Source organism: Macrobrachium rosenbergii, chromosome 21, assembly GCF_040412425.1.
Source record: "Macrobrachium rosenbergii isolate ZJJX-2024 chromosome 21, ASM4041242v1, whole genome shotgun sequence".
In the NCBI taxonomy this organism is placed as follows: Eukaryota; Metazoa; Arthropoda; class Malacostraca; order Decapoda; family Palaemonidae; genus Macrobrachium; species Macrobrachium rosenbergii.
In genome coordinates, this window is record NC_089761.1 from 20,245,644 (window position 1) to 20,262,450 (window position 16,807).

The 16,807-nt window shown below is 37.7% G+C and overlaps 1 protein-coding gene and 1 pseudogene across 2 annotated transcripts; both read left to right on the plus strand.

Annotated features, from left to right (window-relative positions):
• LOC136849768 (sulfotransferase 1C4-like) overlaps positions 1 to 5,580 on the plus strand; it is an 8,674-nt pseudogene extending 3,094 nt beyond the window's left edge.
• A 4,208-nt stretch (positions 5,581 to 9,788) lies between these two features.
• Positions 9,789 to 16,434, plus strand: LOC136849774 (sulfotransferase 1A1-like). 2 transcript variants are annotated; one of them, XM_067123179.1, is made up of 7 exons: positions 9,789 to 10,147; positions 11,325 to 11,493; positions 11,923 to 12,068; positions 13,043 to 13,250; positions 14,179 to 14,305; positions 14,790 to 15,092; positions 16,141 to 16,434. In XM_067123179.1, exons 2-7 carry the CDS (start codon positions 11,326 to 11,328, stop codon positions 16,245 to 16,247), a joined length of 1,059 nt encoding a protein of 352 aa, XP_066979280.1. In that variant the 5' UTR covers positions 9,789 to 10,147; position 11,325; the 3' UTR covers positions 16,248 to 16,434. The 2 variants fall into 2 exon arrangements, with proteins under 2 accessions (XP_066979280.1, XP_066979279.1); XM_067123178.1 differs by having other exon boundaries at positions 9,790 to 10,147; positions 10,993 to 11,493.
• The last annotated feature ends 373 nt before the right edge of the window (positions 16,435 to 16,807 follow it).

Sequence of the window (16,807 nt, forward strand, 5' to 3'; positions counted from 1 at the left end):
AGAAAAAGTGCAGACAGAAAAAAGTGCGGACGGACAGACAAAGCCGGCACAATAGTTTTCTTTTACAGAAAACTAAAAAGTCACAGATAAAAAGTTACAGAAAAAAGTCACAGGGGAAAAAGTCACAGGAAAAAAGTCACATTAATCTTTCCTAGATGTGACCCCTAAGGGTTTTAACCCGGTATGTATCTCCCTTTGTGGCGTGTTTAGTACAAGCCCGTTGGGGATTACAGTAAAAACACAAAAACATAAACAAAAGACTGAAAATATCGTAAAGATAATGACCCCCAAGAAATACTGTGAATGTTTCACTTTGACTCTATTACCGGCCACCATAAATTAATGCGACTTTTTTCGCGTGACTTTTTTTCCTAGCCAAAATTGTGACTTTTTTCTGTGACTTTTTTTTTCTTTTTTTAACCGGCCACCTTTAAAGTAACCTTGAATATTCCTCTTCACACATTTTAGTCCCTTGAAAACGACACCGGACGAGCAGAAGCTCCGTAATTATTCTCTGCATTTGTAACTAAAGTATTCAGGTTACTGTTGCGGAGGCCATTGCACTATTTGCAGACTATGGCTATTCACATTGTTAGTAATCATGCCTATTATTTCGTTGCCAGTAAACTTTCCAAGGGCTGTAATTTTTAGGAGTGATATCTTCTATTTATCTTAGAATAGCCTCATGGTATTGTTATTGTTACTCATCTAACTATTGTTCTTAATAGCTGTTTTCTTGTTAATAAGGCAAATTCAACTACTTCCTCCTTGATGGCGTTTGTTAGTGTTTGATGACCGCGCTCGGCCGCCAAGCAAGCAAACAAACTCATCAGTCTGCTGATATGAACGTAAACTTGAGTCAATTAACGTGTGAATGCTGGTAGAGTCTCGGACATTTGAAGAGAGAGAGAGAGAGAGAGAGAGAGAGAGAGAGAGAGAGAGAGAACTAAATATTACTCTCTTCCACTCTTTCCTAGATCCTATTAGGAAGATGAAGCTGCAGAGTGGCCACGAAGTGGTTCCTTTGGAAGGATCCGAGAAGGAGAAACAGCAGAAGGACTTCCAGGGTTACAAAGAAAGTTTGATTCGTCTGATGCCCGGTAGGTGGCTTCTCCCCACCGGGTTCCAGAACTTCGCTGACCGCATTTATAATTTCCAGGTAGGTAATAGGTAAAACATTTGTAGTTAGTTAGTGAGTTGTTTGTATAGGGGATATTGTATCTTTAACTGTTAAATGATAACTATCAACTTTTCACGGTTAATTATTTAGATATATATATATATATATATATATATATATATATATATATATATATATATATATATATATATATATATATATATATATATATATATAATGGTGTTATCGTACTATGTTATCCAAACGGATAAAATAATATGATAGCCAAACCATTCGAAATTCATCAGTAGGTATCATATCAGCTTCAATAAAGGTCTTTAGTTGTAATCAAGGTCCATATCTTGGCCATTATATCAACTTATAGGGTATAATTCTCTCTCTCTCTCTCTCTCTCTCTCTGTAGCACAAGAAAAGTGACGTGGTTGTGATGACTTGGCCCAAGTGCGGCATGACCTGACCCAGGAGATCGTCTGGACGATGATGAACAGCCCAAATCTGATACCAGATTCTATTTTTCGCCCATCCTGGACGAGGTCGCCTTTCATCGAGTGAGTGTAATTTTTCTTTTTTCTTTATTTTCTTGTCTTCCATTTGTCTCAGTATTATATTTCATAGCTATGAGTTTTTAGTATTTTTTTTCCTTCTGCAATCGAGACTTTATCCATGTATTGCAACAGGGGAAAGGTAATTTAACTTCAATTGTATTACAGATTGAACTGAAGGATATTTGAATTTGTGCATATTGGGCCTGTTTTGCAAACAAAGCAACACAGAAAATGGCCTTACATTGGTCCACTAACAGGGATCCAGTTTTGTAAACAAAGCAACACAGAAAATAGCCTTACATTGATCCACTAACAGAGATCCAGTTTTGTAAACAAAGCAACACAGAAAATGGCCTTACATTGATCCACTAACGGGGATCCAGTTTGTAAACAAAGCAACACAGAAAATGGCCTTACATTGATCAATCTCAACAGAGATCCAGTTTGTAAACAAAGCAACACAGAAAATGGCCTTACATTGATGCACTAACAGGGATCCAGTTTTGTAAACAAAGCAACACAGAAAATGGCCTTACATTGATCCACTAACAGGGATCCAGTTTTGTAAACAAAGCAACACAGAAAATGGCCTTACATTGATCCACTAACAGGGATCCAGTTTTGTAAAACAAAGCAACACAGAAAAATGGCCTTACATTGATCCACTAACAGAGATCCAGTTTTGTAACAAAGCAAATACAGAAAATGGCCTTACATTGATCCACTAACAGAGATCCAGTTTTGTAAACAAAGCAACACAGAAAATGGCCTTACATTGATGCACTAACAGAGATCCAGTTTTGTAAACAAAGCAACACAGAAAATGGCCTTACATTGATCCACTAACAGGGATCCAGTTTTGTAAACAAAGCAACACAGAAAATAGCCTTACATTGATCCACTAACAGAGATCCAGTTTTGTAAACAAAGCAACACAGAAAATGGCCTTACATTGATCCACTAACGGGGATCCAGTTTTGTAAACAAAGCAACACAGAAAATGGCCTTACATTGATCCACTAACAGAGATTCAGTTTTGTAAACAAAGCAACGCAGAAAGTGGCTTCCATTGATCCACTAACAGAGATCCAGTTTTGTAAACAAAACAGCACTGAAAATGGCTTCTCATGAACCCTTCAGAGAAGACTAATGAGAAAGTGAAATTGTTGCGTTGAGCCTTATACATAACTTGGAGGAAATATGTGTTTTTTACTTTAAATCAACTGCAAATCACCTAAACAATATAAAATTACTTTGAAGGACTTTTGCATTTAACCAAGAGTACGGGGAATTGGGGAAAAAAATTAAGTCCACTTTTCATGATTTTCGGTAATAACAGACTTTAAGAGAATAGAAAGATCAAGTTAACGTTTGTGAATAAACTCGTAGGTCTCCCCGGTTGCTCTTTTCAGGATGGACATGCTCTTCCCAACTCTGAAACCTGGAGAAGTTCCCCCATCAGACGACCCATTTTACATGACTTTCAAGAAAGTGTGTCCTAACAAAGATCCTGCAGACGGGATGCACGTGCAGCTGACAGAGGAGTTCCCTGAGCCTAGGCTGATCAAAACACACTTGCCGTTCTCTTTAATGTCACCTTCGATATTGGATACATGCAAGGTTATTATTTATGTGTTTTCTCACGTTCCTCGTTGGACGAGTCGGTAGAGTTCTCGACTAGCACTCTGCTAGGCCCGAGTTCGAGTCTCCGGACGGCCAATGAAGAATTAGAGGAATTTATTTCTGGTGATAGAAATTCATTCCTCGCTATAATGTTGTTCAGATTCCACAATAAGCTGTAGGTTCCGCTGCTAGGTAGCCAATTGGTTCTTAGCCACGTAAAATAAGTCTAATCCTTCGGGCCAGCCCTAGGAGAGCTGTTAATCAGCTCAGTAGTCTGGTTAAACTAAGGCGTACTTAACTTATGTGTTTTCTTATATCTCCCAAATCTCTTTTTGATGTAGTAACTCCTATGGTCATCAAGTCACTATTCTCATAAATATATAGTAGGTTGTTGGGCATCTGCGTTCTTTGAAATATTCTTGATACTGTCCTTGAGACTACAGTCACCCATTCTTAAAAGTCTTGTTCTCTATTCTTCATTTTCAGGTGATCTACGTAGCAAGGAACCCGAAAGATGTCATAGTATCTTACCACCACCATTCAAGATTACTGAAGTTGCATGACTATGTTGGAAGCTTTGAAGACTTCGTACAGTACTTTGTCGATGACGACTGTAAGATTTATATGCCACAATACTTCTGTTATTTTGCTATGTATAACATAACTCTTGTGTCATTTTGCTATGATATTTAACCGTTAGGAGATTGAAATTTCTCAGCAATGTAGTGTTTTTGGGATGATTCACGTACATGAAGTTGCTGGGACAGTAGTTTTTTCTTTTTTTTTTAGCCAACTTGCTTTGCTCCATTACTTATCAGATATTGTTAGCTATCTGTATTAGACTTATCAGTATGTGACAAAAATCATATAAAAACAAAAACCATTTTTTTACGGTAAGTCATTCAACGCAATTTGGAGTTATTTAGATGTACAATAGTTATACAGGTGGAGTTGGTACAGACTCAAACAGAGTAGAACAGTGAAGTACAATTTATTAACAGCAGAACGATACAGAGAAGCTCATACAAAAAAAAAAAACATTACAACACCAAGTTATACACAGCAAAAAAGAAACCATTGTGCCATAAGGACATAGCCTGCAGCGCAGACTTATACAGAACACAGCTGTACAATGAAAAGAACCAGGGCACTAGACAAGGGTTCAACACAGAGTCACGCAGAGAACAGTCTAACACAATTCAGAACAAACCAAACCACTGGAAGTTATTCCTTATCAACTCGTCTTTAATATCTCAACAATATTCGTTCTTTTCAGTGGTATTCGGCCCTTATTGGCTCCACCTGAAAGAGGCCTGGGAAAGGAAAAGCCACAAAAACCACCACTTCATCTTCTACGAAGACCTGAAAGCGAACCCTCTGGGAGAGATTAAGAAGCTGGACGCTTTCCTCAACACAAAACTGACAGATGCCCAGCTGGATGGCATAGTCAAATACACGTCCTTCAAGGAGATGAGGGCGAGGGACAACGCCCCTGTGTTCAACTTCGAGCAAGGGGGAGTCAAGGTGGAAGTCGTGAAGGACGAGATCGCCAAGAAAGAAGGAGGCTTCTTCAGAAAGGGTAATGTCAATGTGGTTCAGTGTGGAGGGATGATTTTGTACTGAGCTTCAGCTCTGAGATTGCCTTGAAATGCAATGATCACTACTCAGTAATGAAAACATATTCTCCGTGTTTGTCTTGATTGGTTGAGAAAAAAGCCACTGTACAATACCAAGTTTATTCACATAAACTTGGTTTTCTGCAGGGGCTTTTTTTTATAAACCAATAATCAGTATTGCAGATCAGCGACAAAATTTCTATTCCATTTTTTCGGACCTTTAGAGCAGTTGAATTTTTTCTGTCTTTTCGATGGAATGTAAAAATTTCTTTCTAAATAAAGTGATTTTATATTTTCAGACTGCCTCTGTATATATGCAAAGTAAAAACTAAACTATACACACTGTAAGAACATAATTTAAATTTAAAAATTTATGCATATTCTGTACACTGCAACATAAGCGGAGAGGTTTCAGCTTTTTAAAAGCCGTTTTTCTTTCCAGGAGAGTCTGGAGACTGGAAAAACAAATTCACCCCCGAAATGGACGCGAAGGTCAACCAATGGCTTCAGAAAAACTTGAACAACCTCGGCCTTGAATTCAAATACGGAATTTAAAGTGGGAAAAACTGGCAAAATTTAAGTTACAGATTTTATTGGATAACATTTTACGTCTATGATATAAAGCATGACAGAGAATTAATAAAAACGACTACTATGCTGTATTTTTATTTTGGGACGTACATGTTTTTTTGCCCCGAGGATCTGTTATCTGTTATCTGCGCAGTGTCATCTCTCTAACTTAAGCTTTTGTTTCTAGACAAATTTCAGTGAAATTATTTCGTTGTTTCTGTCTAAACGTCATTTAAGAAAAGCAAACTTTATTTCAGTCTTGTCACTGTTAGAGAAAAGTAAATTCTGTTTTTGTTACACGCAATTTTAGCGCAAATGAGCAATCTCTAGAAATCAAAACACCAGGAACCATTTCAGGTAACGAAATTCTGTGCTTCTCCCAAGTTACTAACGACTATTAAACTAACTGATTTTTGCATTCTTCCTAAAACCCACTAAAGCCATAAATTTTACCTTTTCGTTCATCCTGCCTTAAGATAAACACTGCTATTAAAAATGAGTAAATAGAAAATATTGAATAAGAATAATTTTTCTAATAACGAAGATGTTAATGGCTGTGGTGACTGTGAATAACAGAAGGGTGATGGTGTTAAAGATCATATTAATTAAACTCACTATGCAATGATAACCCTTATGTCACTCGTTGACAAAGACTTCCAGACAAATTAATTCATCTGTTTTACAAGTATTTAAAAGAAGGAGAGAGAAAAAGAGAGAGAGAGATGGGAGCCTGTGGAAGTCTTAAGAAGCCTCTGACGTCATCCATTGTGCAAGAGGAAGGCATCCAATGTCGTCCTTGTTAGATTATTGTACGATCCCATTCCCTTTACCTCGAGTGTCAAGTGTCTCCTTGAAATTGAACGAGGTCGCTTAGTCGAATCTGGCACAGGGACACTACTGCGAGAGAGAGAGAGAGAGAGAGAGAGAGAGAGAGAGAGAGAGAGAGAGAGAGAGAACGGGGAAGGGGCAAAGGGCCTTGAGTGGAGAATGTCTTCATTAACATCTTATGCTACTGACATTAAAATAAGCAAAGAACCTCAGAGAATGGTAAGGATGATTATGGAGTGTAAATAAGTATTCTTTTCTATGCATAATATATATATATATATATATGTTGTTATAGAGATATATATATATATATATATATATATATATATATATATATATACACGAGATCCTCCATGAAAATGAAAGGATACAAAGACTTTCTTGACTTTTATTATGAAGTCTTGGCAGCTCCTTTTATTTTTATCTGAACATCTCTTATATTCTTCATCCACGGTTCCATTGTGGAAATAGAAGATATATATATATATATATATATATATATATATATATATATATATATATATATATATATATATATATATACTGTATATATATATATATTGAATGCAGTTGTTAACTTGAAGTGGGGAGTGGGAAATAAATTTGCTGTTAATGACAAGAAACATATCATTGTTCGAGGAGAGTTTATTGTTCTTCTTAAAACATTCCAGTTAGATAATTGAGACCAGGTGTCTGGATTAGGACAAGCTAAAAACAAATAACACATAACAACAATAACCGGAAGGGATGCTTTTTCAACTGGAAGAGGTCGTCCCGTCTTCTGTTTCTTTCTTTCTTTCTTGTATGGGAAACAGATTGGGATAAAAGGGCGTCAACCTCCTCCATGCCCCCAAATAAATCTTTATTGTCTGGCAATAACTAAACCAATTGGCTCCTGACGCCTGTGTGACTTAGACAACTGCCATTCAACAATTGAGCTAATTAAACTCCAACGGAATGGATGTAGTGTAACCGACTCGCTAATTGTGAGGGTGATTCCCTCGCACGTATAGTACTAGCTGATTTAATAGTTTATCTCTCTCTCTCTCTCTCTCTCTCTCTCTCTCTCTCATTTGTTGGTGGGGTTTCTGCTTTGTTGTTTTGCTTTATTGTGCTAAAAATTGTTATGAACGTATAGTACAGACTGACTTAATAACTCTCTCTCTCTCTCTCTCTCTCTCTCTCTCTCTCTCCCATTTGTTGGTGGGGTTTATATTTTGTTGTTTCTCTTGTTGTTTTGCTTTATTGTACTATGCATGTATAGTACAGACTGATTTATTAGCCTCTCTCTCTCTCTCTCTCTCTCTCTCTCTCTCTCTCTTTTGTTGGTGGGGTTCTGTTTTGATATAGCTCTTGTGTTTTGCTTTATTGCACTGCAAGTTGTTATGAATAGAAATATATGACGTGAAAGTCTTGTCCTTCCTTTGTATTTCTTCAATCTCCCAATCTGCATCTTTTTGCAACTGCGGTTTTGTTATTACTTTGCAATGGAAGCCCAGCGATAAATCCTTTTCTTGCAATTAGAGTTCTTGATTCTGGCAACTATGCCCATCTATGTATCTTAGCTAAGCCAGAAAAAATACCTATAAACTGAATTCTTTTACTGAAAAAAAAAATAAAAAATAAAACCTCATGGTTTTACTCTATCACCAACTGGGGGTTACTTTAGAGACACTGTTTGTTCATCATTTACAGAATCTCACTCGACTGAGAGGGGAATTCACAAAAACAAAACGTCCCGTGAGACACAATACCCACCCTATTAATTCAGGGCACGATTCTTCAATTCCTTTGGACTAAAAACCGGTATTGATGACGGGCGTTTATCGAAGGTCAAAATCAGATCATTAACGAAATCGTTTTCTGTTGCGCCTCGGAATTTGTTGGGTATCTTCTGGGACTTCGGCGACTAGAATTGGCTAGACTCATCAGCAGCTAATCGGCGACTAGAATTGGCCAGACTCATCAGCAGCTAATCCCCGTAGGCGGGTAGGGCCGTCAGTGCACCTCGTGCAGTGTAATATATGCATTACTTAAGGGTCTTTGCGCGTCCCTTCGGCCCCTAGCTGGAGCTGCTTTCATTCCTATTACTGTACCTCCGTTCATATTCTCTTTCTTCCATCTTGCTATCCACCCTCTCCTAATAATTGATTCATAGTGCAATTGCGAAGTTTTCCTCCTGTTACACCTTTCAAACCTTTTACTGTCAATTTCCGTTTCAGCGCTGAATGGCCTTAGTTGCCCCAGTGCTTGGCATGTATGCCTAAAATCTATAAATCAGTCAATCATCAGCAGCTAACCACTGCCAACCGTTAGATGCCTTTATTCTTTAGTCTATCGTCAGTCCTTCGTGATCATCACTTAAACACTTGGTCCTTCTGATATAACTTCTTCGTCCTGCCTTCACTGCTGTTAAGGAAAGAAGCATAGGGGAATTTAAAAATAACAGAGTAAAAGAGCCAGAAAACTGTTTGATGAAAAACAAGAGGAAATTGGGAAGAAGTTTCAAATGGTACAAATAAAATAATTGTCTGTAGATCTATAAATTTAACTCCAAGGATTTAGATAGTAAATATGGTTCAGTTTCACAAAAATTAGTAGGCCATAGGGTATAATACTCACCAGTATAAGATTGTGTAACAAACTGAAATAACATTGCCAACATATAAATCGTTCTTTTAAATCATGTATTGGTAGTTTAATATTACAGGAAACATGCTGGCTTAAGAACTACGGTTTTTCCACAATTTTTAGTTTTCTGTAAAAGAAAACTATTGTGCCGGCTTTGTCTGCCCGTCCACCTTATTCTGTCAGCCCTCAGATTTAGAAATTACTGAGTTAAGGGCCAAATTGAAATGTTACTCATTCACCTTCCAGTCCTCAAACATATCAAATTGCAGCCCTCTACCCTCGGTAGTTGTTATTCTATTAAGGTTAAAGAGCCCTAATCGTGCGTCTGGCAACGCCTTAGGACATGCCACCACCGGGCCGTGGCTGAAAGCTTCATGGGCCGCGGCTCATACAGAAAACTCGTTGCCGCCGAAGAAACTTCGGCGCATTTTTTACTTGTTAATTTTGAAAACATTCTTCCTGTTGACTAATAAATTCTGGCATCTACCTAAATACTTTACCAAGGATTTAAGGGAAAATTCTGAATCTCTCTTGCCGGAGAAACTATCAGATACAGTTCAGAAAACGCTGGATCAATTGCATAGCAACGCAACTGACTAAAATATATTGCGAATATGTTTACATTTTATCATCTAACAAGAATTTCGAACCACGCTTGTCAGTTGCAGGTTGTTTGTCAAATGTTTCTGATCCCTGTACTATTTTTCTGCCCATTGTTTGCAAATGAAAACAACATTTTACCAATCATTATTCCTGTCACGCTCTCAGACGCAGTGCGAGCAAGCAAGCACCAAACAGCACAGACACCGCAGTCTCCCATCATCTTTGAGTCCCCTAGACCCAAGCCTAGACCAATCCAGACTGCGCTCAGTACCATTCCCACAGACATCTTCCCCGGTACGGTATGATGTTCCCTCCAGTGCCCAGGCCGTTAGGCGATAATGCTCTGCAGAGGCTTCATGTCACTGCAGACTCCCATCTTCCTATGACTGCGATAAGTCAAACCACAAAGGAATAATGGGACGTCTCTGTAGCCACCACTGAGGCCCGAGGGCGAGCAACGCAGCGTCACGCACCCACTTCAAGGCAAAACCGTCGTCAGGCGATGATGAGACTCGTTGGATTCTCATGGGTCTGAGCTTGTATATATCGCCTCGATCGTAAACACGTCTTCTCCCTCAGTTGCCGACCAAGTAAGTGGTGATGTGCTTAGATTCTGTCAGATTTATTTCCGGTCTTCTGTATGTCAATTATATCTATTAGGCCTACTTGACGGTACAGTCTAGATGCGAAATATAGTAACAATGAATCTTTGATGCTACATTGTCAGTTCTACTGTACATGTCTTGACTGGAGATAAGGACTGCTTATCGATATGAATCTTGCAACGTCCTTGGACTTCTCTCTCTCTCTCTCTCTCTCTCCCTCTCTCTCTCTCCTCTTCTGTTTCATGATAATGCAATTAATGAAGTGGGGTAACCCTATCTCTGTCAGTTTGATCGTTCGGAAATTATATCTTTGTTAGAACTCCGATATACCTGATACCTGGAGTTGAATACTCCGTCGATACAACAAGCCGGAGGGAGTATGCAATCGGCATTGAAGATCTCTGATTACAGTTGTACTGTCAATCCTGCTTGCACTGTTAATAAGGATTTACGTATGGATTGACAACATTAACCGAGACAATATTATAAATCCATTTAGATAATGATATTGTCATGTAACTTGCGTTCAAGATGCCCCCTGAGTTATCATCTAAACTTGATAATGAGAAATATGTTTTGAGAAAGTTTTAAGGATCTCTCCTAGATAGTGTCCCCCCAAAGTGTTTTAACCTGGTAAGTATCCATCTTTGCGGCGTATTTATTACAAGCCCGTTGGGGATTACCGTAAAAACATAAAAAGACTGTAAATATCATAAAGATAATGACCCCCAAGAAATATGAATCCTAGATAACGACCCCCGTAAACCCTTGGGGGTCACTATCTAGAAAAGATCCGTTTTTGTATGTGGATACTAAACGGGAAAGATTAGCTTGGATGCAGGTGCAGGGACAGCATAATCAATAAAACGAAGACATATCAACTGGTGATCGAGCTTTTATCTCACGGGGAAATGACAACACTTCATGAATTCGGGCAAATGACGAGACTCGAGATAAGAGTGGGAAATCTAGATCTCATGTTTGAAAGGGGATAAAAGTGGCATCAGATTGGCAGGTCGAGTCATAGTGACTTGTTCAAGGCGTTGTAGAGAACTCAGTGTTATTACACTATGCATTTCATTAACTGAAAGTGTAAAGAGAAAGAGAGAGGGAGAGAGAGAATTCATCAAGAAAAGTCTTTTTCCTCTCAACGTCTTCCAAGAATGAAACTCCTCAGCGGCCACGAAGTTATTCCTGTGGAGGGAGCTGAAAGGGAAAGGCAGGTGAAGCACTTCGAAGCCTACGCCCCTGGCTTGATTCGATTAATGCCCGGAAGATGGCTCATGCATGCAGTGTATCAGGAATACGCCGACAAGATCTACTCTTTCAAGGTACGTGATATATCTCAAAATATCAGCAACATCGTTGCATTCTTCATTACATTTTACTGTCAGTTGGTCTCTTTGTTTCTTTCAAGAATTAAGTTGCACTAGGATATAAGAGCTTGGTAGCTTATATGATAATGAAGCTAACAATTCTAATTCCATTGAAATGAGTAGTTCCTCCTTCGTGAATCTTAGCTTGTATACAAAACACTGGAGTTTCTGTATAGTTATCCACAGAGGAGATTAATATCTGTATATCTAGCTATCCATCTATCTAGCTATCTGTCCATCCATCTGCATATCTAGCCATGGACCTTGTATCTAGCTTTCTATCTCGGGTACAAGCTTAGATACAAAACACTGAAGTTTCTATACAGTTAAGTTGTCCATAGAATAGATTAATATCTATCTTTCTATCTGTCTGTCTGTCTCAAGTACAAGAAAGGTGACGTGACGGTGATGACATGGCCAAAATGTGGCACGACGTGGATGCAAGAGACCGTCTGGACCATGATGAAGAACCCAAACCTCAACAACCCTGACGCGCAGCTTCCTCTGTGTGTGAGAGCGCCCTTCATCGAGTAAGATAACTTGAACTCTTCTTCTGAAACTGTCCTCTTTACCAGTTGTTTCCTTATATAAAATAAGATAGCTTGAGCTCTTTTAAAACTATTCTCTTTACTAGATCTTTCCTTATATAAAATGAGATAACTTGAGGTATTTTAAAACTATTCTCTTTACCAGCTATTTCCTTATATAAAATAAAATAACTTGAGCTCTTTTAAAACTATTCTCTTTGCCAGTTATTTCCTTATACAAAATAACTTGAGCTCTTTTAAAAGTATTCTCCTTACCGGTTATTTCCTTATATAAAATAAAATAACTTGAGCTCTTTTAAAAGTATTCTCTTTACCAGTCATTTCCTTATATAAAATAAGATAACTTGAGGTCTTTCAAAACTATTCTCTTTACCAGCTAGGCTATTTCCTTATATAAAATAACTTGAGCTCTTTTAAAAGTATTCTCCTTACCAGTTATTTCCTTATATAAAATAAGATAACTTGAGCTCTTTTAAAACTATTCTCTTTATCAGCTATTTCCTTATATAAAATAAGATAACTTGAGCTCTTTTAAAAGTATTCTCTTTACCAGCTATTTCCTTATATAAAATAACTTAAGCTCTTTTAAAACTATTCTCTTTGCCAGCTATTTCCTTATAAAAAATGAGATAACTTGAGCTCTTTTAAAACTATTCTCTTTACCAGCTATTTCCTTATATAAAATGAGATAACTTGCGCTCTTTTAAAACTATTCTCTTTACCAGTTATTTCCCTATATAAAATGAGATAACTTGAGCTGTTTTAAAAACTATTCTCTTTACCAGTTATTTCCTTATACAAAATGAGATAACTTGAGCTCTTTTAAAACTATTCTCTTTACCAGCTATTTCCTTTTATAAAAATGTTCTACTATTTAGTGGAAAATATGAAATTAAGTGACGAACTCAGAAGGATGTCCAATAAAGAGCTGATGAAGTTCCCCGGTGCTCCCACAGGTTGGACGTGTTCTCGCCACCTCCAGATCCGGGGGAAGTTGCGCCAAGTAACGCACACATATCTGCAACTTTGAAAAGGTTGCATCCAGACGAAGCCCTCGGAGATGCAGTTCATGTGCAGTATGCAGCGCTCTGCCCCAGCCCGAGGGTGATAAAGACGCACTTGCCTTTTTCGCTGATGTCGCCAGCCATACTGGATGAAAGCAAGGTTAGACAGAGGTTTCTTTTACTTGAAGTTTAAGGTAGCGCTTTGCCTGTGGCATCTAATAGACAGAAAACCTCGTAGAATTTTATGCTTTCAGAATGTTCAGTGCATTATTTCATGATTTTTCGTCTCTTGATTGCTGTTAATAAAAATGTAAGCGGAGTTCTTGTTGTGTTTCAGACGTATTGCCTAGATATAATACACACACACACACACACACACACACACACACACACACACACACACACATACATATATATATATATATATATATATATATATATATATATATATATATATATATATATATATATATATATACTGTATATATATAATAAATTCCATTTGGAAAATAACAATGTTCTTTCAGTGAGTAAACCTGATATACTGAATATAAGAGAAAAAATCTTGACTATTTCTAGGAGTAAATCTGGTATACTGAATCTAAGAATAAACAGGTAAAAAATGCGCCCAAGTTTCTTCGGCGCAATCGAGTTTTCTGTATGAGCCGCGGCCCATGAAGCTTTCAGCCTCGGCCCGGTAGTAGCCTGTCCTATAGCATTGCCAGGCGCACGATTATGGCTAATTTTAACGTTAAATAAAATAAAAACTACTGAGGCTAGAGGGATGCAATTTGGTCTGTTTGATGATTGGAGGGTGGATGATCAACGTACTAATTTGCAGCCCTCTAGCCTCAGTAGTTTTTAAGATCTGAGGGCGGACGGACAGACAACGCCGGCACAATAGTTTTCTTTTACAGAAAACTAAAATCTTGACTTTCTTTAGGAGTAAATCTGATATACTGAATTTAAGATTAAAAATCTTGACTTTTTCTAGGAATAAATCTGACGTATTGAAAGTAAGAAAAAAAATCTGGACTTTTTCTCGGAGTAATTTGATATGATGAAGCAAAATAATTCTTGATTTAAAGGTAGTGTACGTTGCAAGAAACCCAAAAGACGTTGTTGTGTCCTACCACCATCACAGTAAGATTGTCAAGGGACACGACTTTGTTGGGACTTTGGAGGAATTTGTTCAGTACTTCGTCGACGATGACTGTAAGTCTTGATAGTGCATTTTCTAGAATAAGTGGGAGGCAGTTCGCAAGAAAGTTCTGAAATGAATATAATTTTTCTGTGGCATTGCTGCTTTATTCTACAAGAAAATGTTACCAAATGTGTAATGTGGAATATCATGAAAACACTGATTCCTATGAGCTTAAAAAAACAATTGTAGGTGGTGGAATGGCAGAAATAAATAAATAAATAAAATAAAGCTCCAGGGTCAGGGATTCTCAGGAAAGCTTTACAACGGTCTGGTATTAATGACACCAACAAAGGTAACACCGTATTTCTAATTCTAAGAACGAACCAACTTCGTCTTTCGGTTGTAAGCAAATTTGAAGTTTCTACATAGTTTAGATTACATTGCTCGTGAAACTAACAATACTACTGCATTGTAACATCAATTTCTCTCTCTCTCTCTCTCTCTCTCTCTCTCTCTCTCTCTCTCTCTCTCTCTCTCTCTCTCTGCCTTTGCTAGTGATGTACGGCCCTTACTGGCTTCACCTGAAGGAGGCGCTGGAGAGGAGGAACCACCCAAACCTGCACTTCATGTTCTTCGAGGACATGAAAGCAAACCCTCTGGAGGAGCTGAAGAAACTCGACGCCTTCTTGAGGACAAACCTGAGCGAAGAGCAGCTGGGAGCCATTGCCAAGTACACCTCGTTCGAGCAGATGAAGACGAGGGGCGTCACCCCGATACTGAACTTCGAGAGAAGTGGAGCGAAGGTAGATGTCCTCAATGAGGACATCGCCCAGAAGGAAGGAGGATTCTTGAGGAAAGGTACTCTCTTGGAATTTTGTTTTCGTCACCATTCTTGGATGCTTTAGAGTGGAATTTTTTCAAATAATAAGCACATAGAATATAGTGATAATGGCTACTGGTTTTTGATGTTTTAGGAAGAACGTTTTTTTGGCCAATTAGGACATAGAATAGGCCTATAGTGATTACTGGTTTTGATGTTTTAGGAAGGAGGTTTTTGCCAATAAGCACATGGAATATAGTGACATAGTGAGTACTGGTTTTGACAACATCTTACGGTTCAACCATCTTGGGAATTTTTCTTTACTTCCGATCGTCCGTATTTTAGGAAACATTTTGAAATGTTTAGAGGTGTCCATCATTTCGTTTGTCAGTTTTTCTAAGGCTGAGAGAGAGAGAGAGAGAGAGAGAGAGAGAGAGAGAGAGAGAGAGAGAGAGAGAGAGAGAGAGAGAGAGCTGCATGTGTTATATGTTCTCTCTCTCTCTCTCTCTCTCTCTCTATATATATATATATATATATATATATATATATATATATGTGTGTGTGTGTGTGTGTGTGTGTGTGTGTTGTGTTTATGTATGTATGTATGTATGTATGTGTATATATATATATAATATTGATAGCGCGTTTTTAATTGCTTGTTTATAGTGATAAGTATAAATGAATCTATGCCTTACCATTAAAAACGTTCCAAATAATAAGCAACCATTCCCCTGACAAGCTACACTGCAAAATGCTTTATTCATAATTCCTCTTCTGCGTCCATAAAGTTGGTCCGCTGGTATAGCTGTTAGTGTCGTGGCATGCCACTTAGATGTCGCGGGTTCGCGTCTCCCCCAGGGCGAAGAAAAATCACTGGCTCTGTATCGTGATCAGCTACTGCTGCAGTATAGGGTCTGCTGTGGGAGGTTGAAACCAACATTCTTTGGAAGCTTGAATTTCCAGTCAATGGCTCCTGTGTGCTTGTTTCATATGAATAGGTTTCAGTCACTGAAATAATAATAATAATACAAATCACTGAGTCACGAAGTCTTGTTAATCTCATTTAATACATTTTACACTTTCCAGGCAAAACTGGCGACTGGAAGAACAAGCTGACCCCTGAACTAGAAGCCGAGGTCGACAAATGGATTCAGAAGAACCTGAATGATCTTGATATAACCTTTAGGTATTGAATATGAAATTTTATATGAATATTTCCCTTGCAGACATTAAATTTAATAAGACGGATGTGGCAAATTAGCATTTATCTTAATAACCTGTCTGAATGTTGACCCACGTTGTGTTTGTCTTTAGCGAATGGTTGTTTTCTTTTGTGATTCTTTGTGACGGGATCTTAGCTGAATAAAGCCTAGAATATTATTATTATTATTATTATTATTATTATTATTATTATTATTATTATTATTATTATTATTATTATTATTATTATTCAGAAGATGAACCATATCCATATGGAACAAGCCCACAGGGGCCATTGACTTGAAATTCAAGCTTCCAAAAAATGTGGTGCTCATTAGGAAGTAAGAGAAAGTAAAGGGAAATACAGAAACAAGTGATTGCACTTACTGAAAAAAAAATACAATGAGGTTCTCTTACTACAGTGGATGAATATATTCAGATTTATTTCATCCATTATATATATATATATATATACATATATATATATACATATATATACATACATGTATATATATACATATATATATATACATATATAAAGATAGAGAGGCAG

Excerpts from the sequence above, each read along its gene's own strand:
- LOC136849774 (XM_067123179.1), top strand. The coding sequence starts at position 11,326 with ATGAAACTCCTCAGCGGCCACGAAGTTATTCCTGTGGAGGGAGCTGAA. Across the intron at positions 13,251-14,178 it reads CCATACTGGATGAAAGCAAG|GTAGTGTACGTTGCAAGAAA; the intron begins GTTAGACAGAGG and ends CTTGATTTAAAG. Across the intron at positions 14,306-14,789 it reads GTACTTCGTCGACGATGACT|TGATGTACGGCCCTTACTGG; the intron begins GTAAGTCTTGAT and ends TGCCTTTGCTAG.